We start from the raw sequence: 16,681 nt of genomic DNA on the forward strand, positions 1-16,681 counted from the left end.
AGGGAGGTGGTTTGGCATAGTTTTAGAGCCGGGGGATGTGTGAAGGTCACATGTCACTGCAGGGCAAGTGGGTTAAGGGGGGGAAGGTCCCCGCCACTTGTTGGTACAACTGTGCATTTCGGGGCGAGGGGGGGAGGCCCCTTTTTTAAAAATTGAGCACCCCCCACTTAAGGACCCTCTGCACGACCCTGACTACGGTGATAGCAGTTATCACGCTTTAGTGAATCAAGTCCAAGGTGTTTTTGACCTGCCCCCTATACATTATAATGGAGCCAAACTTTGACCCCTCACCCCAGAGTCAGCAGACGCATGGCAGCCAATCAGCTATCCCTTCCACCTGGACCTCCATTCCAACCTATCAGAAAAGCCAGCACAGCAGCCATTTTGCAATCTGTGCTTGGCTTCTGTGCTAGGCAGATCAGGGAGAGTATGCTGCAGATAGGGAATGCGTTATTTAGGCCTGTGTTCTGTGTCCCCAGTGGAGTTCCTTACTGCTACAATACTAGGCTGACCAGATATCCTCTTTTTCCCGGACAGGTCCTCACAGGTTTTTGAAATGTCCCGGGTGAAGAGAGCTGAACACAGAGCGAGCCAGAAGATCTGATTGAAGAGACAGAGAGCCGAAAACAGCCGAGCGGCCAAGACTCAGTCCAGTGTTTTCCCAGAGCCTATCAGCTGGGCGGTAGTGTTGTCCGCATCATGAACGATTCGGAACTTTGATCCGGATCTTTTTTTGTGATTTGAATCATCGGGATCATTACAATGAACAAATGATCCGGATGATTCGACTCACAAAAAAGATCTTAATCGTTCATGATCCGGACATCACTACCGTCCAGCTGATAGGCTCCGGGGAAAACACTGGACTGAGTCTTGGCCGCTCGGCTGTGTTCGGCTCTCTGTCTCTTCAATCGGCTCTTCTGGCTCGCTCTGTGTTTGGCTCGCTTCACTCGGGACATTTCAAAAACCTGTGAGGACCTGTCCGGGGAAAAGAGGACATCTGGTCAGCCTATACAATACCAATTCACCTTCTACATAACCCCAGAGCCCTTCTAAAGACTCTCTTTTGATCTTGTGATATTGTTCAGTGTGTCCACACAGTGCACTTTAGCTGATGCAGACAGGTACAGTCTGTGCTTAGTGCTACAGTAGTTTACCTTTCTGAGGGCTGTTTTTCTTTTTCTTGCTATAGTTATATTGCAATCCTGTGTGTCCAGTTCACACATTAGCTGTTGGAGACAGGTCTGCTGGTCCTAGTAATGCACTGACCTTAACCCAATAATCCTTCACCACCATCTAGTATCCACTACCGCCCCCTCTATAAGGCCTCAGTGCAGAATCAGTGTTTTTTTGGTCACTTAACTGTCATTGAACTACCTCAGCCAGACCATAGTGGTTGGAAAACCGCAATCGCCTACACTCCCACTAACGTGTGCGCAAGCATGACAGCCACTTCACACCACTACACACCACTGCACACCACTATACAAAGACTGCCACTGAGAGGAGTAACATTTATGTCCTGGAGGAATTTATGTCAACTAGTAAATGCCGTACAATGATTTGCTCACCTGACGTTATCACTTTCGGTTGTTTGCAGTGCGTTAAATGCTGCATTTTGTCTGTCAGTGTGAACCGGGCCTAACCCTTACACTACCTTATTGCCATGTACGCACGACGGATTTTTAAAGCACTTAATTCCAAAAATTTTGGAATTGGAATTGAAACAGATTCCTACTGCATCCATCTGCTGTGTATGTTTCATCTCTAATGTGACTTGCACTCAATTTGAAACCGATTCCTACTGCATCCATCTGCTGTGTATGTTTCATCTCTAATCTATTACATGTGGCTCATTTCTGCTGTCCTGCTCTGCTTTTCATATTAGTAGTGCCTAAGTAACATATTTACATTGTTATTTATTACTTGCTATTGAAATTCTGGCTTTTGTTTCACACTGCTGGCCTTTCTGTAATTTCAAACAAAGCTTGTTTGACTTGCAGGAGACTCTAGTGGCCCTCCCCCCTGCTTAATTGCAAATTGTCTGCCAGACCATCCTGATTACTCATTTGCTCTGATGCTGTGTGTATATCAGGAGGTCTGGTAGTCGGGTCGGCCGACTTCGGGTCGTCTTCTAAGGGTCGTTTTCAAAGGGTGGAAATTAACCAAAATTTACCAGAATTCAACAGCAATTCAGCAGAAATCAGCTTCACACCAAGGTAACTTCCTCAATCTTTTAGCCTCACCTGCATTCCTGATCACTATCCAAACCTTACATCATTGCTTCCTCTCTCCTACTCCATGCATCTTCCACCGTTCTCTACACATCTACCTCTGTCCAAACCACTGCCAGCCTCCTCACCACACAACGTAATGTACCCCTTCCCCTCTGTCTTTTCTCTGGCTCACCCACACTTCACCCACCATATTCCTACCAACCCTTTGCCTCCCCTCCACCACTACCACATGCTATTCCTCCACCTGCTTCTCCAGCTGGTCCCAGTACTTTCTCCCTCCATCCTCAACCCACCCATCCCTAGACCCCCACTGATCCCCAAAATCCCAACCACCCCCCTTCCAGCCCCTCCACACTCCTCTTGCATCCGCAGACCACACCATAATAATCTCATTCCCATCCATACAACCCCCAGGCACTCTCTCCCTCTGTTTTGTGGTCTATGGAATGCCAGATCTGTCCGCAACAAGCTCACATCCATCCATGAGCTCTTCCTCTCCAAATCCCTCACCTTCCTCGCCCTCACAGAGACATGGCTCACCCCCTCTGACTGTACCGCAGCTGCTGCTCTTTCCTATGGGGGACTGCATCTCAGTCACACCCCCAGACCTGACAACAGGTCTGGAGGAGGAGTGGGTCTGCTTCTCTCCGCACCCTGCACCTTCCGGGTCCTATCACCGCCCCCTTCCCTGCACTTCTCATCCTTTGAGGCCCATGTAATCCGCCTGTACCAACTTCTCCCAGCCATCATTGCGGTCCTATATCACCCCCCATCTGCTCCAACTTCACTCTTCCTGGCCAACCTGGCCTCCTGGCTCCCCCACATCCTGTCATCTGACCTCCCCACCATCATACTCGGGGATTTCAACTTACCTATCGATGAGCCTATCTCCACTGCTGCCAAGCAGCTACTCTCCCTCACCAAATCCCTTGGTCTCTCTCAGCATACAAATTCCGCCACCCACCGCGCTGGTCATACTCTTGACCTCATATTCTCAAAGTCCACCTCCCTCAGCAACCTGGACATCGCACCTTTCCCTATCTCTGACCATCACCTCCTCACCTTCACCATCTCCCCACCAACAACTTCTCTCCCCACCCCTCAGCCTGGTCGATGGCAGAGAGACCTACGTAATCTCAGCCCAAATGTCCTAGCAAGTCCCCTTCTCTCCCTCTCCGCCCACCTACTTACCCTAACATGCCCCAATGAAGCGGCTGCACATTATAACCTTGCCCTCTCATCTGCTTTAGATCAAGCTGCCCCCTCAATCTTCCACCCTATCAAGCCCTCCAACCCCCAACCCTGGCACAACACTCACACACGTAACCTTAGGAAAGAAACTCGAGCAGCCGAACGGAAATGGAGGAAATCACATCTCAATTCTGACTTCCTAGATTACAAGGCCAAACTGTTACTCTTCCACACTGCCCTCTTTGAGGCTAAACAAAGGTACTTTGCTGCACTGATTGGAACCCAAGCTTCCAACCCTCAACAGCTTTTTGCTACCTTCAATTCCCTCCTCAACCCCACTCCTCCCCCTCCCAGCTCCTCCCTCTCAGCCAATGACTTTGCCAACCACTTCACCACTAAAATTGCAACAATACACAATGAAATTTCCCTCCTCCATCCCTCCCTTCCCAATGCCTCTCAGGTTGTCCCATTGCCTTCCCTCCCAGCTGCTCCCCTGTCTCATCCACCCATCGCCTCTTTTGCTCCTGCCACCATTGATGAAGTCAGCCTGCTGCTAGTGGCTTCCCCCCCCCACATCCTCTCCCTGTGATCCGGTACCCGCGAATACTCTTCATCCCCACTTCCCTGACCTTGCCCCAGTCCTCACCTCCTTGTTCAATCCCTCCCTTTCCACAGGCATCTTCACAAAAGCATTCAAACAGGCCACTGTACTTCCCCTGCTGAAAAAAACCCTCACTCGACTCATCCCTACCCTCAAACTACCGCCCAATCTCCCTCCTTCCCTATGCTTCTAAACTCCTCGAACGCCTAGTCCACCAGCGCATTACCCAATACATCAACACCAATACCCTACTTGACCCCCTACAGTCTGGATTCCGACCTGCACACTCAACTGAAACAGCCCTCGCCAAGGTGGTCAACGACCTTACCCTTGCCAGGGCCAAAGGCAGTTATTCCATCCTGCTCCTCCTTGACCTCTCTGCAGCATTTGACACTGTTGACCACTCCCTCCTCCTCCAATCACTACAGTCCATGGGCATCCATGGCCTTGCCTTGGCCTGGATCTCCTCCTACCTATCCAATCGCTCCTTCACCACTTCTTTCAATGGCTCCTCCTCAACCCCTGCCCCCCTCTCAGTTGGGGTCCCCCAGGGCTCTGTTCTAGGCCCCCTTCTCTTCTCCATATACACTCCCTCAATTGGCAAGCTTATCTCCTCCCTGGGCTTCAATTACCACCTTTATGCAGATGACACTCAGATTTACCTCCATACCCCCGATCTCTCATCCACCACCATAAACAAGGTCTCCTCGTGTCTCTCAGCAATTTCCTCCTGGATGTCAGCTAGGTTCCTAAAGCTTAACCTAGACAAAACTGAGCTCCTGATCTATCCACCCCATGTTGCTGCACCCCTCCCAGATTTCCACCTCACAATCGACAACACAACCATTCTCCCTACCTCCCAGGCCCGCTGTCTAGGTGTCACCTTGGACTCTCCTTCATCCCACACATCCAAAACCTCACCAGAGCCTGCAATTTCCACCTCCGTAATATCTCCAAGATCCGCCCCTTCTTAACCCCGGACACGACCAAACTGCTTATCCATGCCCTCATCATCTCCCGCCTTGATTACTGTAACTCCCTCCTTTCTGGCCTCCCCCTGAAACGCACTGCCCCCCTTCAATCAGTGATGAAGGCAGCTGCAAGACTCATCCATTCTTCGCACCGCTCTGCATCCACATCTCCCCTTTGTGAATCCCTGCACTGGCTCCCTATCCGTTTCAGGATAAGTTTCAAGATTCTATGCCTGGCGTATAAATCTGTGCAGAAAACCTGCCCTACCTACATCTCGGAGCTTGTTCACAAGTATACACCAGGTCGCCCCCTCCGTTCATCCAACGACCTTCGCCTCACCACCCCACGCATTTCACACTCCCATGCCCGCCTACAGGATTTCTCAAGAGCTGCCCCCACCCTCTGGAATGCCCTTCCACCACCCATCAGACTTGCTCCCTCTTTCAACACATTCAAGCAAGCCCTCAAAACACACATCTTTATGATGGCCTACCCACCTCCTACCACACAGTAACTCTCTAAGGAATATTTACCGGCCCCCCCTAGTGTTTCCACCCCTCCCTTTAGATTGTAAGCCTGTGGCAGGGTCCTCCACTCCCTAGTGTAATCTACAGGATCATGTGCTCCTGTCCTATGACAGCCTGTACTTGTGTTACTGGGCCTACCTAACCAGCCCATATTGCATGATCATGTATTTTGTACAATTTGTATGTATAACTTTGTTCTATGTGTATAACCCTATGTATGTCATCCTTGTATCATTGTATATATTTATTGTCCAGCGCTGCGTAATATGTTGGCGCTTTATAAATATAATTATTAATAATAATAATAATAATACTGTGGTTTCTGCCCTTTCAACTAAGTAATTTTTGGTGGGACTTTTGCCATGGATTCCCCTTTGGCATGCCATGGTCCAGGTGTTAGGCCCCTTGAAACAACCTTCCATCACTTTTTTTTGCCAGAAACACAAAAGTCTATGGCGGTTTGCCAGATTCGCCTGTTTGCAAACTTTTGCAGAAACATTGGAGTTTGTAAACCGAAAATTTCATGTTTGCTAACATTACTACTCAGAAGACTGACTAGAGAAGTTAAATTATTTAATATTAGTTTTCTTCATGCAAGGGTTGCTGCTATAATAATGTTGAGAAACACTGTCATATTACTGTACAATGTGAAACAAATTCAGGTTCCCTGTTGTTTTTTTTTTAGTTCTAACTCTTTTTTATGCCAACAGGGTGAAGGACGTGAAGAAATAATTGGTGGAATTCAGAGTCTAAATTTCGATTTTCAGACAAAACTAGCTGAGAAAATTCAAGAGGTAAAACTTATTTTTTTTTTAATAGAACTATTTGATGAGGGTGAATTGCCAATGCCAAGGTGAGGGAATGCAGACTGCAATCCCCTGTGCAAAAGGTGAATGCCAGCAGATAGCCAAAAGCATGAACAATCACACTTTTGGAGCTGTAGTTAGCTGCTACTTATCAAATTAATGTTGTGCTGTGTGAAGACCAGTGATGTCACTTTTTAACACTGTGTACAGTATATATATATTTTAATTTAAATAAAATGTGTTTATTCTTCTTTACATAAAAATACATAAAAAAAAAGTATAGGTGCTTCAGCTGCTCCTGAAATTCAATATTTTATATTTTCTGGCAAGCATGCTGGCCTGCATGGTGGACAAAAAAGTGAATGAAGCTTGCCTAGGGAAGGGGGAAATGTGCACGCGCGCACACGCACACTCTCTCTCTAACTATCTCTCCTAGGGATAAGCAGAAACTATGCCCAAACATAATTACACATCGTAATTCATAATTACGCATCGTAATTGTAATACAAAGTTTGTAAATTAAGCTCACTAATTTCCCCGTAAAATCTACCGCTATGCGTAATTACTGACTTACAAACGAGCTATACGCGTACAATTTTACGCGTACGGATGAAAATCACTCATTCCCCTGCACATTTGACTTATTTACCCGATGTACACTGACAAAAATATGCATTGTCAGGAGCAATTTACGCACAGAAACAGTAAAACCATAAGCGTCCACATACTACGAGTAATTTTCGAATTTAATGTGTAATTACATTTGACAACCGTAGGTGAAAGTTGGTTATACATACGTATTTCTGCTACGTGGAAATGCGGAAAATTATGCGTAATTAAACTGTTAAGAGTAGCAGTCTTACCTCCGCTGCGGACTGCAGCGTGAGCGCCGCTTCCGGGTCTGACGTCACAGTGGCCGCCGCCGCATCTTCACAGTCATCTCGCACTGGCTCAGGGAGGACTGATCTCTCGGCAGCGCATCAGCAGATGTCAGCACGCTCGCGCATGAAGCGGCAGGACCTTTATGGGCTCAGGAGAGGGGTCAGCTGACCTGCCGGTCAGCTGACATCTGGCTGCTGCATCTCCTTGCTGATTGGTGGAAGTGTTTTGGGTGGGATGTTTGGAATTGCCTGTCTCTATTTAAACCTGGGGATGTCAGTAGCTCATTGTCTGTTGTTGCGAATACTTGATAATGCTAGCGCTCAGACCTTAGTCAGATCCTTGTGTGCTTTGATCCGGCAGGACCCCGGGGGTTACACACTAGACTAGAAGATATATTACTATTGTATTGTATTTGACCTTTGCCTGTTTTTCCGACTACTCTCTGCCTTACGATTCTGTACCTTTGCCTATCTGATCTACTGCTGACTTCTGCCTGAATACTCACCTTGATGTTGCCTAACGATTCTGTACCTTTGCCTATCTGATCTGCTGCCGAACTCTGCCTTTATATTCACTCTGATATTGCCTGCTGATTTTGTACCTTAATCTGTCCATACTGTTGCCGACCTTCACTGTCTGATCTCGCTCCCACCAGTGGGCCCTCGTCACTGGGGGGTTATTTCCTCTATAGTGCTACAGTACTATTTTTGTATAACGTGTGCACCAATCACTTGTATATTACATCTAATAAAGTATACTGACGTCAGTTACGCTCTGAGCTGATCACTGCTATTCATTACATAAACTTAATCGTAGTTTGCTCATTACTAGTAGAGATGGCCCAAACGGTTCGCTGGCGAACGGTTGCAGGCGAACTTCCGGTGGTTCGCGTTCACCATGTAATGCAAACTTTTCCGGAAGTTCGGTTCCCCCCATAGTGCACCATTAGGGTCAACTTTGACCCTCTACATCACAGTCAGCAGGCACATTGTAGCCAATCAGGCTGCAATCTTTCCTGGAGCCACTCCCCCCCCTTATATTAGGCAGGCTCCGCCGGCCATTACACTCACTCGCGTGCCTGCAATAGTGAGAGAAAGGAAGGTTGCTGGCAGACACTCATAGGGAAAGATTAGTTAGGCTGTTATAGGCTTGCTAGCTTGCTCCTGGCTGATTCTTATTGCTAAAATAGCACCCCACAACATCTCTTTTGAGAGCTAATCTTGTTCTTGTGATCTATTTGTTTTTCTGCGTGTCCCACTGACACTTGTGTTGCATAGACAGTCTTGCTAATTCATACTGTGTGTGTGTGCCACTACCAGGCCCAGCACATTCAGTGACTACCTGTGTGTGTGATAGCAGGTGCACACTGTAATACCCATCACTGCATATACCTACCTTTTGTGTTGAGTGAACCTACCTCATCACACCATATACCTAGAGGTTGTGTTCAGTAAACTCACCTCATCACTGCATATACCTACCTGTTTTGTTCAGTGAACCCACCTCATCACTGCATATACCTACCTTTTATGTTGAGTGAACCCACCTCATCACTGCATATACCTACCTTTTGTGTTGAGTGAACCCACCTCATCACTGCATATACCTAGCTGTTGTTGTGATGATATATTGGGGTGATGATGATATGTACGGTATTATGCAGAACATAGCAGCTATATGGTATCGCATGGAAGCCATATGTTTCATTTTTATGCCTGTGTCATATGTGTAAGTCTGCTCAAAGCCAGCTGGCTTCAGGGTAATTGGACACCGGGCTGCTAATGGGAGATCCTTATGTAAATGTAAATTAACTCTGCATTCATTGTCCAGCAGGAGAAGCTACCATTGTCTGCTTCTAATTAGGAAACACTTAATCGGACAGTTGCTTTGAAGTATATACAGGTGATTGGCTACCTGTTGGTCTGAATATTGGGCTGGAAGTGTTTGAATTGCTTTGAAGTCTGTACATGTAAACAGGATACTTGTTGTTCTCAAAATACAAAGTTCAAAGTCAGACAGGAACAGCCTTGGAATTTACATATAACAGCCAGGAAGCCATACTAAGACTTAGCCATATTAAGTCTTTTGATGTGTGTGTTAAGATACAATTTCTATCTGTGGAAATTAGAGCTATGGAAGTGAGTGAAGTGTTTTGAAATCTCTGAAAGATCAAAAACTAACACAGGAAAGCTTTGAAGTTTGCATATCACAGAAAGGATATGACCATCTGGACCATCTGGGAGATTGCATTAGTTCTGGGACTGAACATTAACCACCCTGGCGTTCTATTGAGATCGCCAGGGCGGCTGCGGGAGGGTTTTTTTTAAATTAAAAAAAAACTATTTCATGCAGCCAACTGAAAGTTGGCTGCATGAAAGCCCACTAGAGGGCGCTCCTGAAGCATAATTCCGATCGCCTCCGGCGATCAGAATTAACAAGGAAGGCTGCAATGAGCAGCCTTCCTTGTTTGGCTTTCCTCGTCGCCATGGCGACGAGCGGAGTGACGTCATGGACGTCAGCCGACGTCCTGACGTCAGCTGCCTCCGATCCAGCCCTTAGCGCTGGCCGGAACTATTTGTTCTGGCTGCGCAGGGCTCGGGCGGCTGGGGGGACCCTCTTTCGCCGCTGCACGCAGCGGATCGCCGCAGAGCGGCGGCGATCAGGCAGCACACGCGGCTGGCAAAGTGCCGGCTGCGTGTGCTGCTTTTTATTTGATCAAAATCGGCCCAGCAGGGCCTGAGCGGCACCCTCTGGCGGTAATGGACGAGCTGAGCTCGTCCATACCGCTAAGGTGGTTAAATGCCCCGGGCCACACTTGGGACTATAAAATCCAGCCTGGGACAGTCACAGATCATCTTCTCCTGAGGGTAGCACATCGCTAGAGTTGAGCCCGGTTGGACATTTGCGCTGGTAAAAGTTCAATTTCCAATTATTCCTGTTTTATTTTTAAGCAAATTGTCTTGTGTATCTTTGTAACCTTTATTTTGTAATTTTTACTTTGTTTTCTGTAAGTCTTTTGTATATATTATTTTCTGCATTGTTCCACATTTTTCGGGAATATTAAATCGTTATTTAATAAGTTTGACTTCTGCTGTACTAAGCTAACACTCATAGTCTATAGAGACGGCAGTGTAACTTGCGTTACAAGATTCAGTGGCTGATTGTGCCTTGCTACTGTACGATTGTACTGTGTGTGTGTGTTCCCGTATTCGGCCTAAAGCACAAAGCTGACCTGAATACGAAAACGCGGATTGCGTGCAGATCACTCGACAGCAGAGTGGAAGTGTCTAGCAACAGCTAGTGGTGGCAGTGAGAAGTGTTCTGAGGGGTCACAGCCTTGTGTCAGCTCAACTAAGGCTGCTTCCCCTCTCGATCTGGTCAAACCCGCAGTCGGGAACCGCATCTGCAAGCTTGCTGCGGGGCCGGTTCCTGACAGTTGTGTTCAGTGAACCCACCTCATCACTGCATATACCTACCTGTTGTGTTCAGTAAACCCACCGCATCACTGCATATCAGTGTTGCTATCACGGGTGGTCATGATCACAGGTACGCGTGATTCACGGCCATTTTTCCGCAACAAGGGGCCGTGATCCACGGCAAATCCAGGTCACGGCTAGCGTAAAAAAATCCGGGTCACGGCCCGTAATCACGGCCGTGATGCGGCCGTTATCGGGAAAATGTAATGATGACGTCACTGGATACATGCATACGTACACTTACGTTTTTACGTGTACGAGCGGCATTTACGCATGCTCATGCGCATTCAGGGACTGAATATTAACCGGCCATTACGCATTACATACTACGAGACGCATGGACACACGTATTTTTATATGTATGTCGACTACGGGTACGATTGCGCAGCCGCAAATAACCTCATACACCCGTACATTTTTACGCATGCGGCCATGAACAATATGGGTCACGGCCATAATTACCGTTACTTTTATGGTGAGGTGGGGAAAAATACGGGTCGAGCCAGTTTTGCGTAAAAAAAAACGGGACGTGATCACGGGTCGATCCGGATGCGGCTCCAATAAAAACGGCCACATTCGGATCCGTGATTAAGGAGTATCCGAGCATCCCTGCTGAATATACCTACCTTTTGTGTTGAGTGAACCCACCTCATCACAGCATATACCTAGCTGTTGTGTTCAGTGAACCGACCTCATCATTGCATATACCTACCTGTTTTGTTCAGTGAACCTACCTCATCACAACATATACCTAGCTGTTGTGTTCAGTAAACCCACCTCATCACAGCATATACCTAGCTGTTGTGTTCAGTAAACCCACCTCATCACAGCATATACCTAGCTGTTGTGTTCATTGAACCCACCTCATCACAGCATATACCTAGCTGTTGTGTTCAGTAAACCCACCACATCACAGCATACACCCAGCTGTTTTGTTCAGTGAACCCACCTCATCACAGCATATACCTAGCTGTTGTGTTCAGTGAACCCACCTAATCACTGCATATACCTACCTTTTGTGTTGCGTGAACCCACCTCATCACAGCATATACCTAGCTGTTGTGTTGAGTGAACCCACCTCATCACTGCATATACCTACCTTTTGTGTTGAATGAACCCACCTCATCACTGCATATACCTACCTTTTGTGTTGAGTGAACCCACCTCAACACTGCATATACCTAGCTGTTGTGTTCAGTGAACCCGCCTCATCACTGCATATACCTAGCTGTTGTGTTCAGTGAACCCACCTCATCAATGCATACACCTAGCTGTTGTGTTCAGTGAACCCACCTAATCACTGTATATACCTACCTTTTGTGTTGCGTGAACCCACCTCATCACAGCATATACCTAGCTGTTGTGTTGAGTGAACCCACCTCATCACAGCATATACCTAGCTGTTGTGTTCAGTGAACACGCCTCATCACTGCATATACCTACCTTTTGTGTTGAGTGAACCCACCTCATCACTGCATATACCTACCTTTTCAGTTGAGTGTACCCACTTCATCACTGCATATACCTACCTTTTGTGTTCAGTGAACCCACCTCATCACTGCATATACCTACCTTGGGTTTATATGAAAAGGGCGCCTGTAAAAAAGGGCGTCTGGTGGAGCCCATATATACCAACTTCGGCTACAAAAAAGGCGCCTGGTGTAGCCCATATAAAAACTTCAGCTACAAAAAAAAGGTGCCTGGTGTAGCCCATATAAAAACGTCGGCTACAAAAAAAGGCGCCTGGTGTAGCCCATATAAAAACTTCGGCTACAAAAAAGGCGCATGGTGTAGCCCATATAAAAACTTTGGCTACAAATAAGGCGCCTGGTGTAGCCCGTATAAAAACTTTGGCTACAAAAAAGGCACCTGGTGTAGCCCATATAAAAACTTCGGCTACAAAAAAAGGCGCCTGGTGTAGCCCATATAAAAACTTCGGCTAGAAAAAAAACTCCGGGATGTGTTAATTACTATTCCCCCTCCATGCCGCCATGGATAGTGGGGGAATGAAATAATTCGGCTTCCAGCACCTGTAGTTCATATAAAAACTTAGGCTACAAAAAAGGCGCCTGGTGTAGCCCATATAAAAACTTCAGCTACAAAAAAAGGCAATAATATGGGCTACAAAGGTGCACCCTCCTGTAGCCGAAAAAAATATAGGCTACAAAGGGGAGCCCTACTGTAGCCGAAAACCTTGTAGCCGAAAAAATATGGGCTACAAAGGGGAGCCCGCTTGTAGTCTATATCAAAACACGGGCACCCTTTTCTACACCTTGTAGCCCATATTTCCAGAAATAACATTGATGTCTATGGCGGCACCCTTTTCATACAGGCAGCTCAGGTGCACTTTTCAACCGATACCCCTACCTTTTATGCTCAGTGAACCGACCTCATCACAGCATATACCTACCTTTTGTGTTGAGTGAACCCACCTCATCACAGCATATACCTAGCTGTTGTGTTCAGTGAACCTACCTCATCACTGCATATACCTAGCTGTTGTGTTCAGTGAACCCACCTCATCACTGCATATACCTAACTGTTGTGTTCAGTGAACCCACCTCATCACAGCATATACCTAGCTTTTGTGTTCAATGAACCCACCTCATCACAGCATTAGTGTTGGGCGAACAGTGTTCGCCACTGTTCGGGTTCTGCAGAACATCACCCTGTTCGGGTGATGTTCGAGTTCAGCCGAACACCTGGTGGTGTTCGGTCAAACTGTTCGGGTTGGCCCGAACGGCTCAATGCCTGGCCGAACAGGGCCCCTGTTCGGCCGAACAGGGCCCTGTTCGGCCGAATACGGCCCCCCTATGGGGTCGCAGGCATAAGGGGGGAGCATGCCCCGATCGCGGGGGGGAGTCGGAAATTCCCCCCACCCCCTCCGCTAGCGCTCCCCCCTCTGCCCGCTTCCCCATACAAAAGTTTAAGGATAGTAAAACAGTACCGGTGGTAGTGGCTGGCAGTGGGCGGCACTGTGAAGTGAGTGAGGAGGAGGAGTCCGGAGAGTGACGCATTGAGGGAGGCCGGGCAGCGGGCGGTTCAGCGGTAGTACCCTTGTGGTACTTCCGCCCTTTCTCTGACCTCACGCCCGCTGCCCGGCCTCCCTCAACGCGTCACTCTCCGGACTCCTCCTCCTCACTCACTTCACAGTGCCGCCCACTGCCAGCCACTACTACTGGTACTGTTTTACTTTCCTTAAACTTTTATATGGGGAAGCGGGCAGAGGGGGGAGCGCTAGCGGAGGGGGTGGGGGGAATTTCCGACCCCCCCGCGATCGGGGCATGCTCCCCCCTTATGCCTGCGACCCCATAGGGCCCCCAAAAGCAGGATGTTCGGGGAGTTCGGGGTTCGGCCCGAACATGCCGAACATCTCGGCCATGTTCGGCGAACTTTCCCGAACCCGAACATCCAGGTGTTCGCCCAACACTACACAGCATATACCTAGCTGTTGTGTTCAGTGAACCCACCTTATCACTGCATATACCTAACTGTTGTGTTCAGTGAACCCACCTCATCAATGCATACACCTAGCTGTTCTGTTCAGTGAACCCACCTCATCACAGCATAAACCTAGCTTTTGTGTTCAGTGAACCCACCTCATCACTGCATAAGCCTAGCTGTTGTGTTCAGTGAACCCACCTCATCACTGCATATACCTAGCTGTTGTGTTCGGTAAACCCACCACATCACAGCATACACCTAGCTGTTGTGTTCAGTGAACCCACCTCATCACAGCATACACCTAGCTGTTGTGTTCAGTGAACCCACTTCATCACAGCATATACCTAGCTGTTGTGTTCAGTGATCTCACCTCATCACAGCATATATCTAGCGGTTGTGTTCAGTGAACCCACCTCATCACTGCATATTAAGTGAACCCACCTCATCACTGCATATACCTAGCTGTTGTGTTCAGTGAACCCGCCTCATCACTGCATACACCAAGCTGTTGTGTTCAGTGAACCTACCTCATCAATGCATACACCTAGCTGTTGTGTTCAATGAACCCACCTCATCACAGCATATACCTAGCTGTTGTGTTCAATGAACGAACCTCATCACTGCATATACCTACTTTTTGCGTTGAGTGAACCCACCTTATCACAGCATATACCTAGCTGTTGTGTTCAGCGAACCCACCTCATCACAGCATATACATAGCTGTTGTGTTCAATGAACCCACCTCATCACAGCATATACCTAGCTGTTGTGTTCAGTGAACCCACCTCATCACTGCATATACCTAGCTGTTGTGTTCAGTAAACCCACCACATCACAGCATACACCTAGCTGTTGTGTTCAATGAACCCACCCCATCACAGCATATACCTAGCTGTTGTGTTCAGTGAACCCACCTCATCACAGCATATACCTAGCTGTTGTGTTCAGTGAACTCACCTCATCACAGCATATATCTAGCTGTTGTGTTCAGTGAACCCACCTCATCACAGCATATTAACCACTTAAAGGGACACTTAAGTCAAACAAAAAAAATGAGTTTTAATCACCTAGGGCTTCCAATAGCCCCCTGCAGCTGTCTGGTGCCGTCGCCGTCTCCCTCCGATCCTCCTGGCCCCGCCGGCAGCCACTTCCTGTTTCGGTGACAGGAGCTGACAGGCTGGGGACGCGAGTGATTCTTCGCATTCCTGGCCACAATAGCGCCATCAATGCTGCTATAGCATATATCATATACCATATAGCAGCATAGAGGGTGCTAATGTGTCTGGGAACGCGAAGAATCACTCGCGTCCCCAGCCTGTCAGCTCCTGTCACCGAAACAGGAAGTGGCTGCTGGCGGGGCCAGAAGGATTGGAGGGAGACGGCGACGGCACCGGACAGCTGCAGGGGGCTATTGGAAGCCCTAGGTGATTACAACAAATTTTTTTTGTTTGACTTAAGTGTCCCTTTAACATCTCAGTCGTTTTCAGCTTATGCATCCGAGCAATGTTCACCTCCCATTCATTAGCCTATAACTTTATCACTACTTATCACAATGAACTGATCTATATCTTGTTTTTTCCGCCACCAATTAGGCTTTCTTTGGGGGGTACATTTTGCTAAGAGCCACTTTACTGTAAATGCATTTTAACAGGAAGAATAAGAAAAAAAATGAAAAAATTTATTATTTGTCAGTTTTCGGCCATTATAGTTTTAAAATAATACATGCCTCCATAATTAAAACCCACGTATTGTTATTGCCCATTTGTCACGGTTATTTCACCATTTAAATTATGTCCCTATCACAATGTATCGCGACAATATCTTATTTGGAAATAAAAGAGCATTTTTTCCGTTTTGCATACATCACTATTTACAAGCTTATAAAAAAAAAATAGAGAGAAATATTTCATCTTTACATAGATATTTAAAAAGTTTAGACCCTTAGGTAAATATTTATGTTTTTTTTTTTTATAGTAATGTTTTTTTTGTTTTTTTTTTATTAAACATTTTATGTGGGCATTTTTGGGAGGGTGGGATATAAAAGTGTTTTATTTGGGGAAATATTGGTGTATTGTAATGTTTTTGGGCATTTACTTGTAGTTTTACTTTTTGGCCACAAGATGGCAATCTCGATTTTTTTTACATGACGTCACTCTAAGCGTACAATGTACACTTAGAGGGACACAGCTTCAGAAAGAGTGAAGCTTCCGAGAGAAGCTGTCGCTTTTTCAGCGGGGGAGAGGAATCAATGATCGGGCTCCCTAGCCCGATACATTGATTCCGTGGCTACCGACTCCGCGGCCGGGAGTGCGCGTGCACGCGCGCGATCGGCCGCGGGAGCGCGCGGGAGCGCGCCTGTCCTCCTTGACGTTTTTATACGTCAAGGAGGACAAAGTGGTTAAGTGAACCCACCTTATCACTGCATATACCTAGCTGTTGTGTTCAGTGAACCCGCCTCATCACTGCATACACCAAGCTGTTGTGTTCAGTGAACCCACCTCATCACAGCATATACCTAGCTGTTGTTTTCAGTGAACGCACCTCA

At 47.3% G+C, this 16,681-nt stretch overlaps 1 protein-coding gene across 10 annotated transcripts in view; it reads left to right on the forward strand.

Moving 5' to 3' along the window:
• Nucleotides 1–16,681, forward strand: part of CCDC88B (coiled-coil domain containing 88B) — a 948,743-nt gene that overhangs the window by 298,619 nt on the left and 633,443 nt on the right. For all 10 annotated transcript variants that reach the window (XR_011024965.1, XM_068261744.1, XM_068261745.1 and 7 more), the window contains one exon: nt 6,239–6,322. Coding sequence is in view for 9 of the 10 variants with exons in the window: in XM_068261744.1 (XP_068117845.1) it covers nt 6,239–6,322 (84 nt within the window). In the remaining variant the exon portion in view is untranslated. The remainder of the gene's footprint in view (nt 1–6,238; nt 6,323–16,681) is intronic.

Source organism: Hyperolius riggenbachi, chromosome 11 (assembly GCF_040937935.1).
Source record: "Hyperolius riggenbachi isolate aHypRig1 chromosome 11, aHypRig1.pri, whole genome shotgun sequence".
Classification (NCBI taxonomy): domain Eukaryota; kingdom Metazoa; phylum Chordata; class Amphibia; order Anura; family Hyperoliidae; genus Hyperolius; species Hyperolius riggenbachi.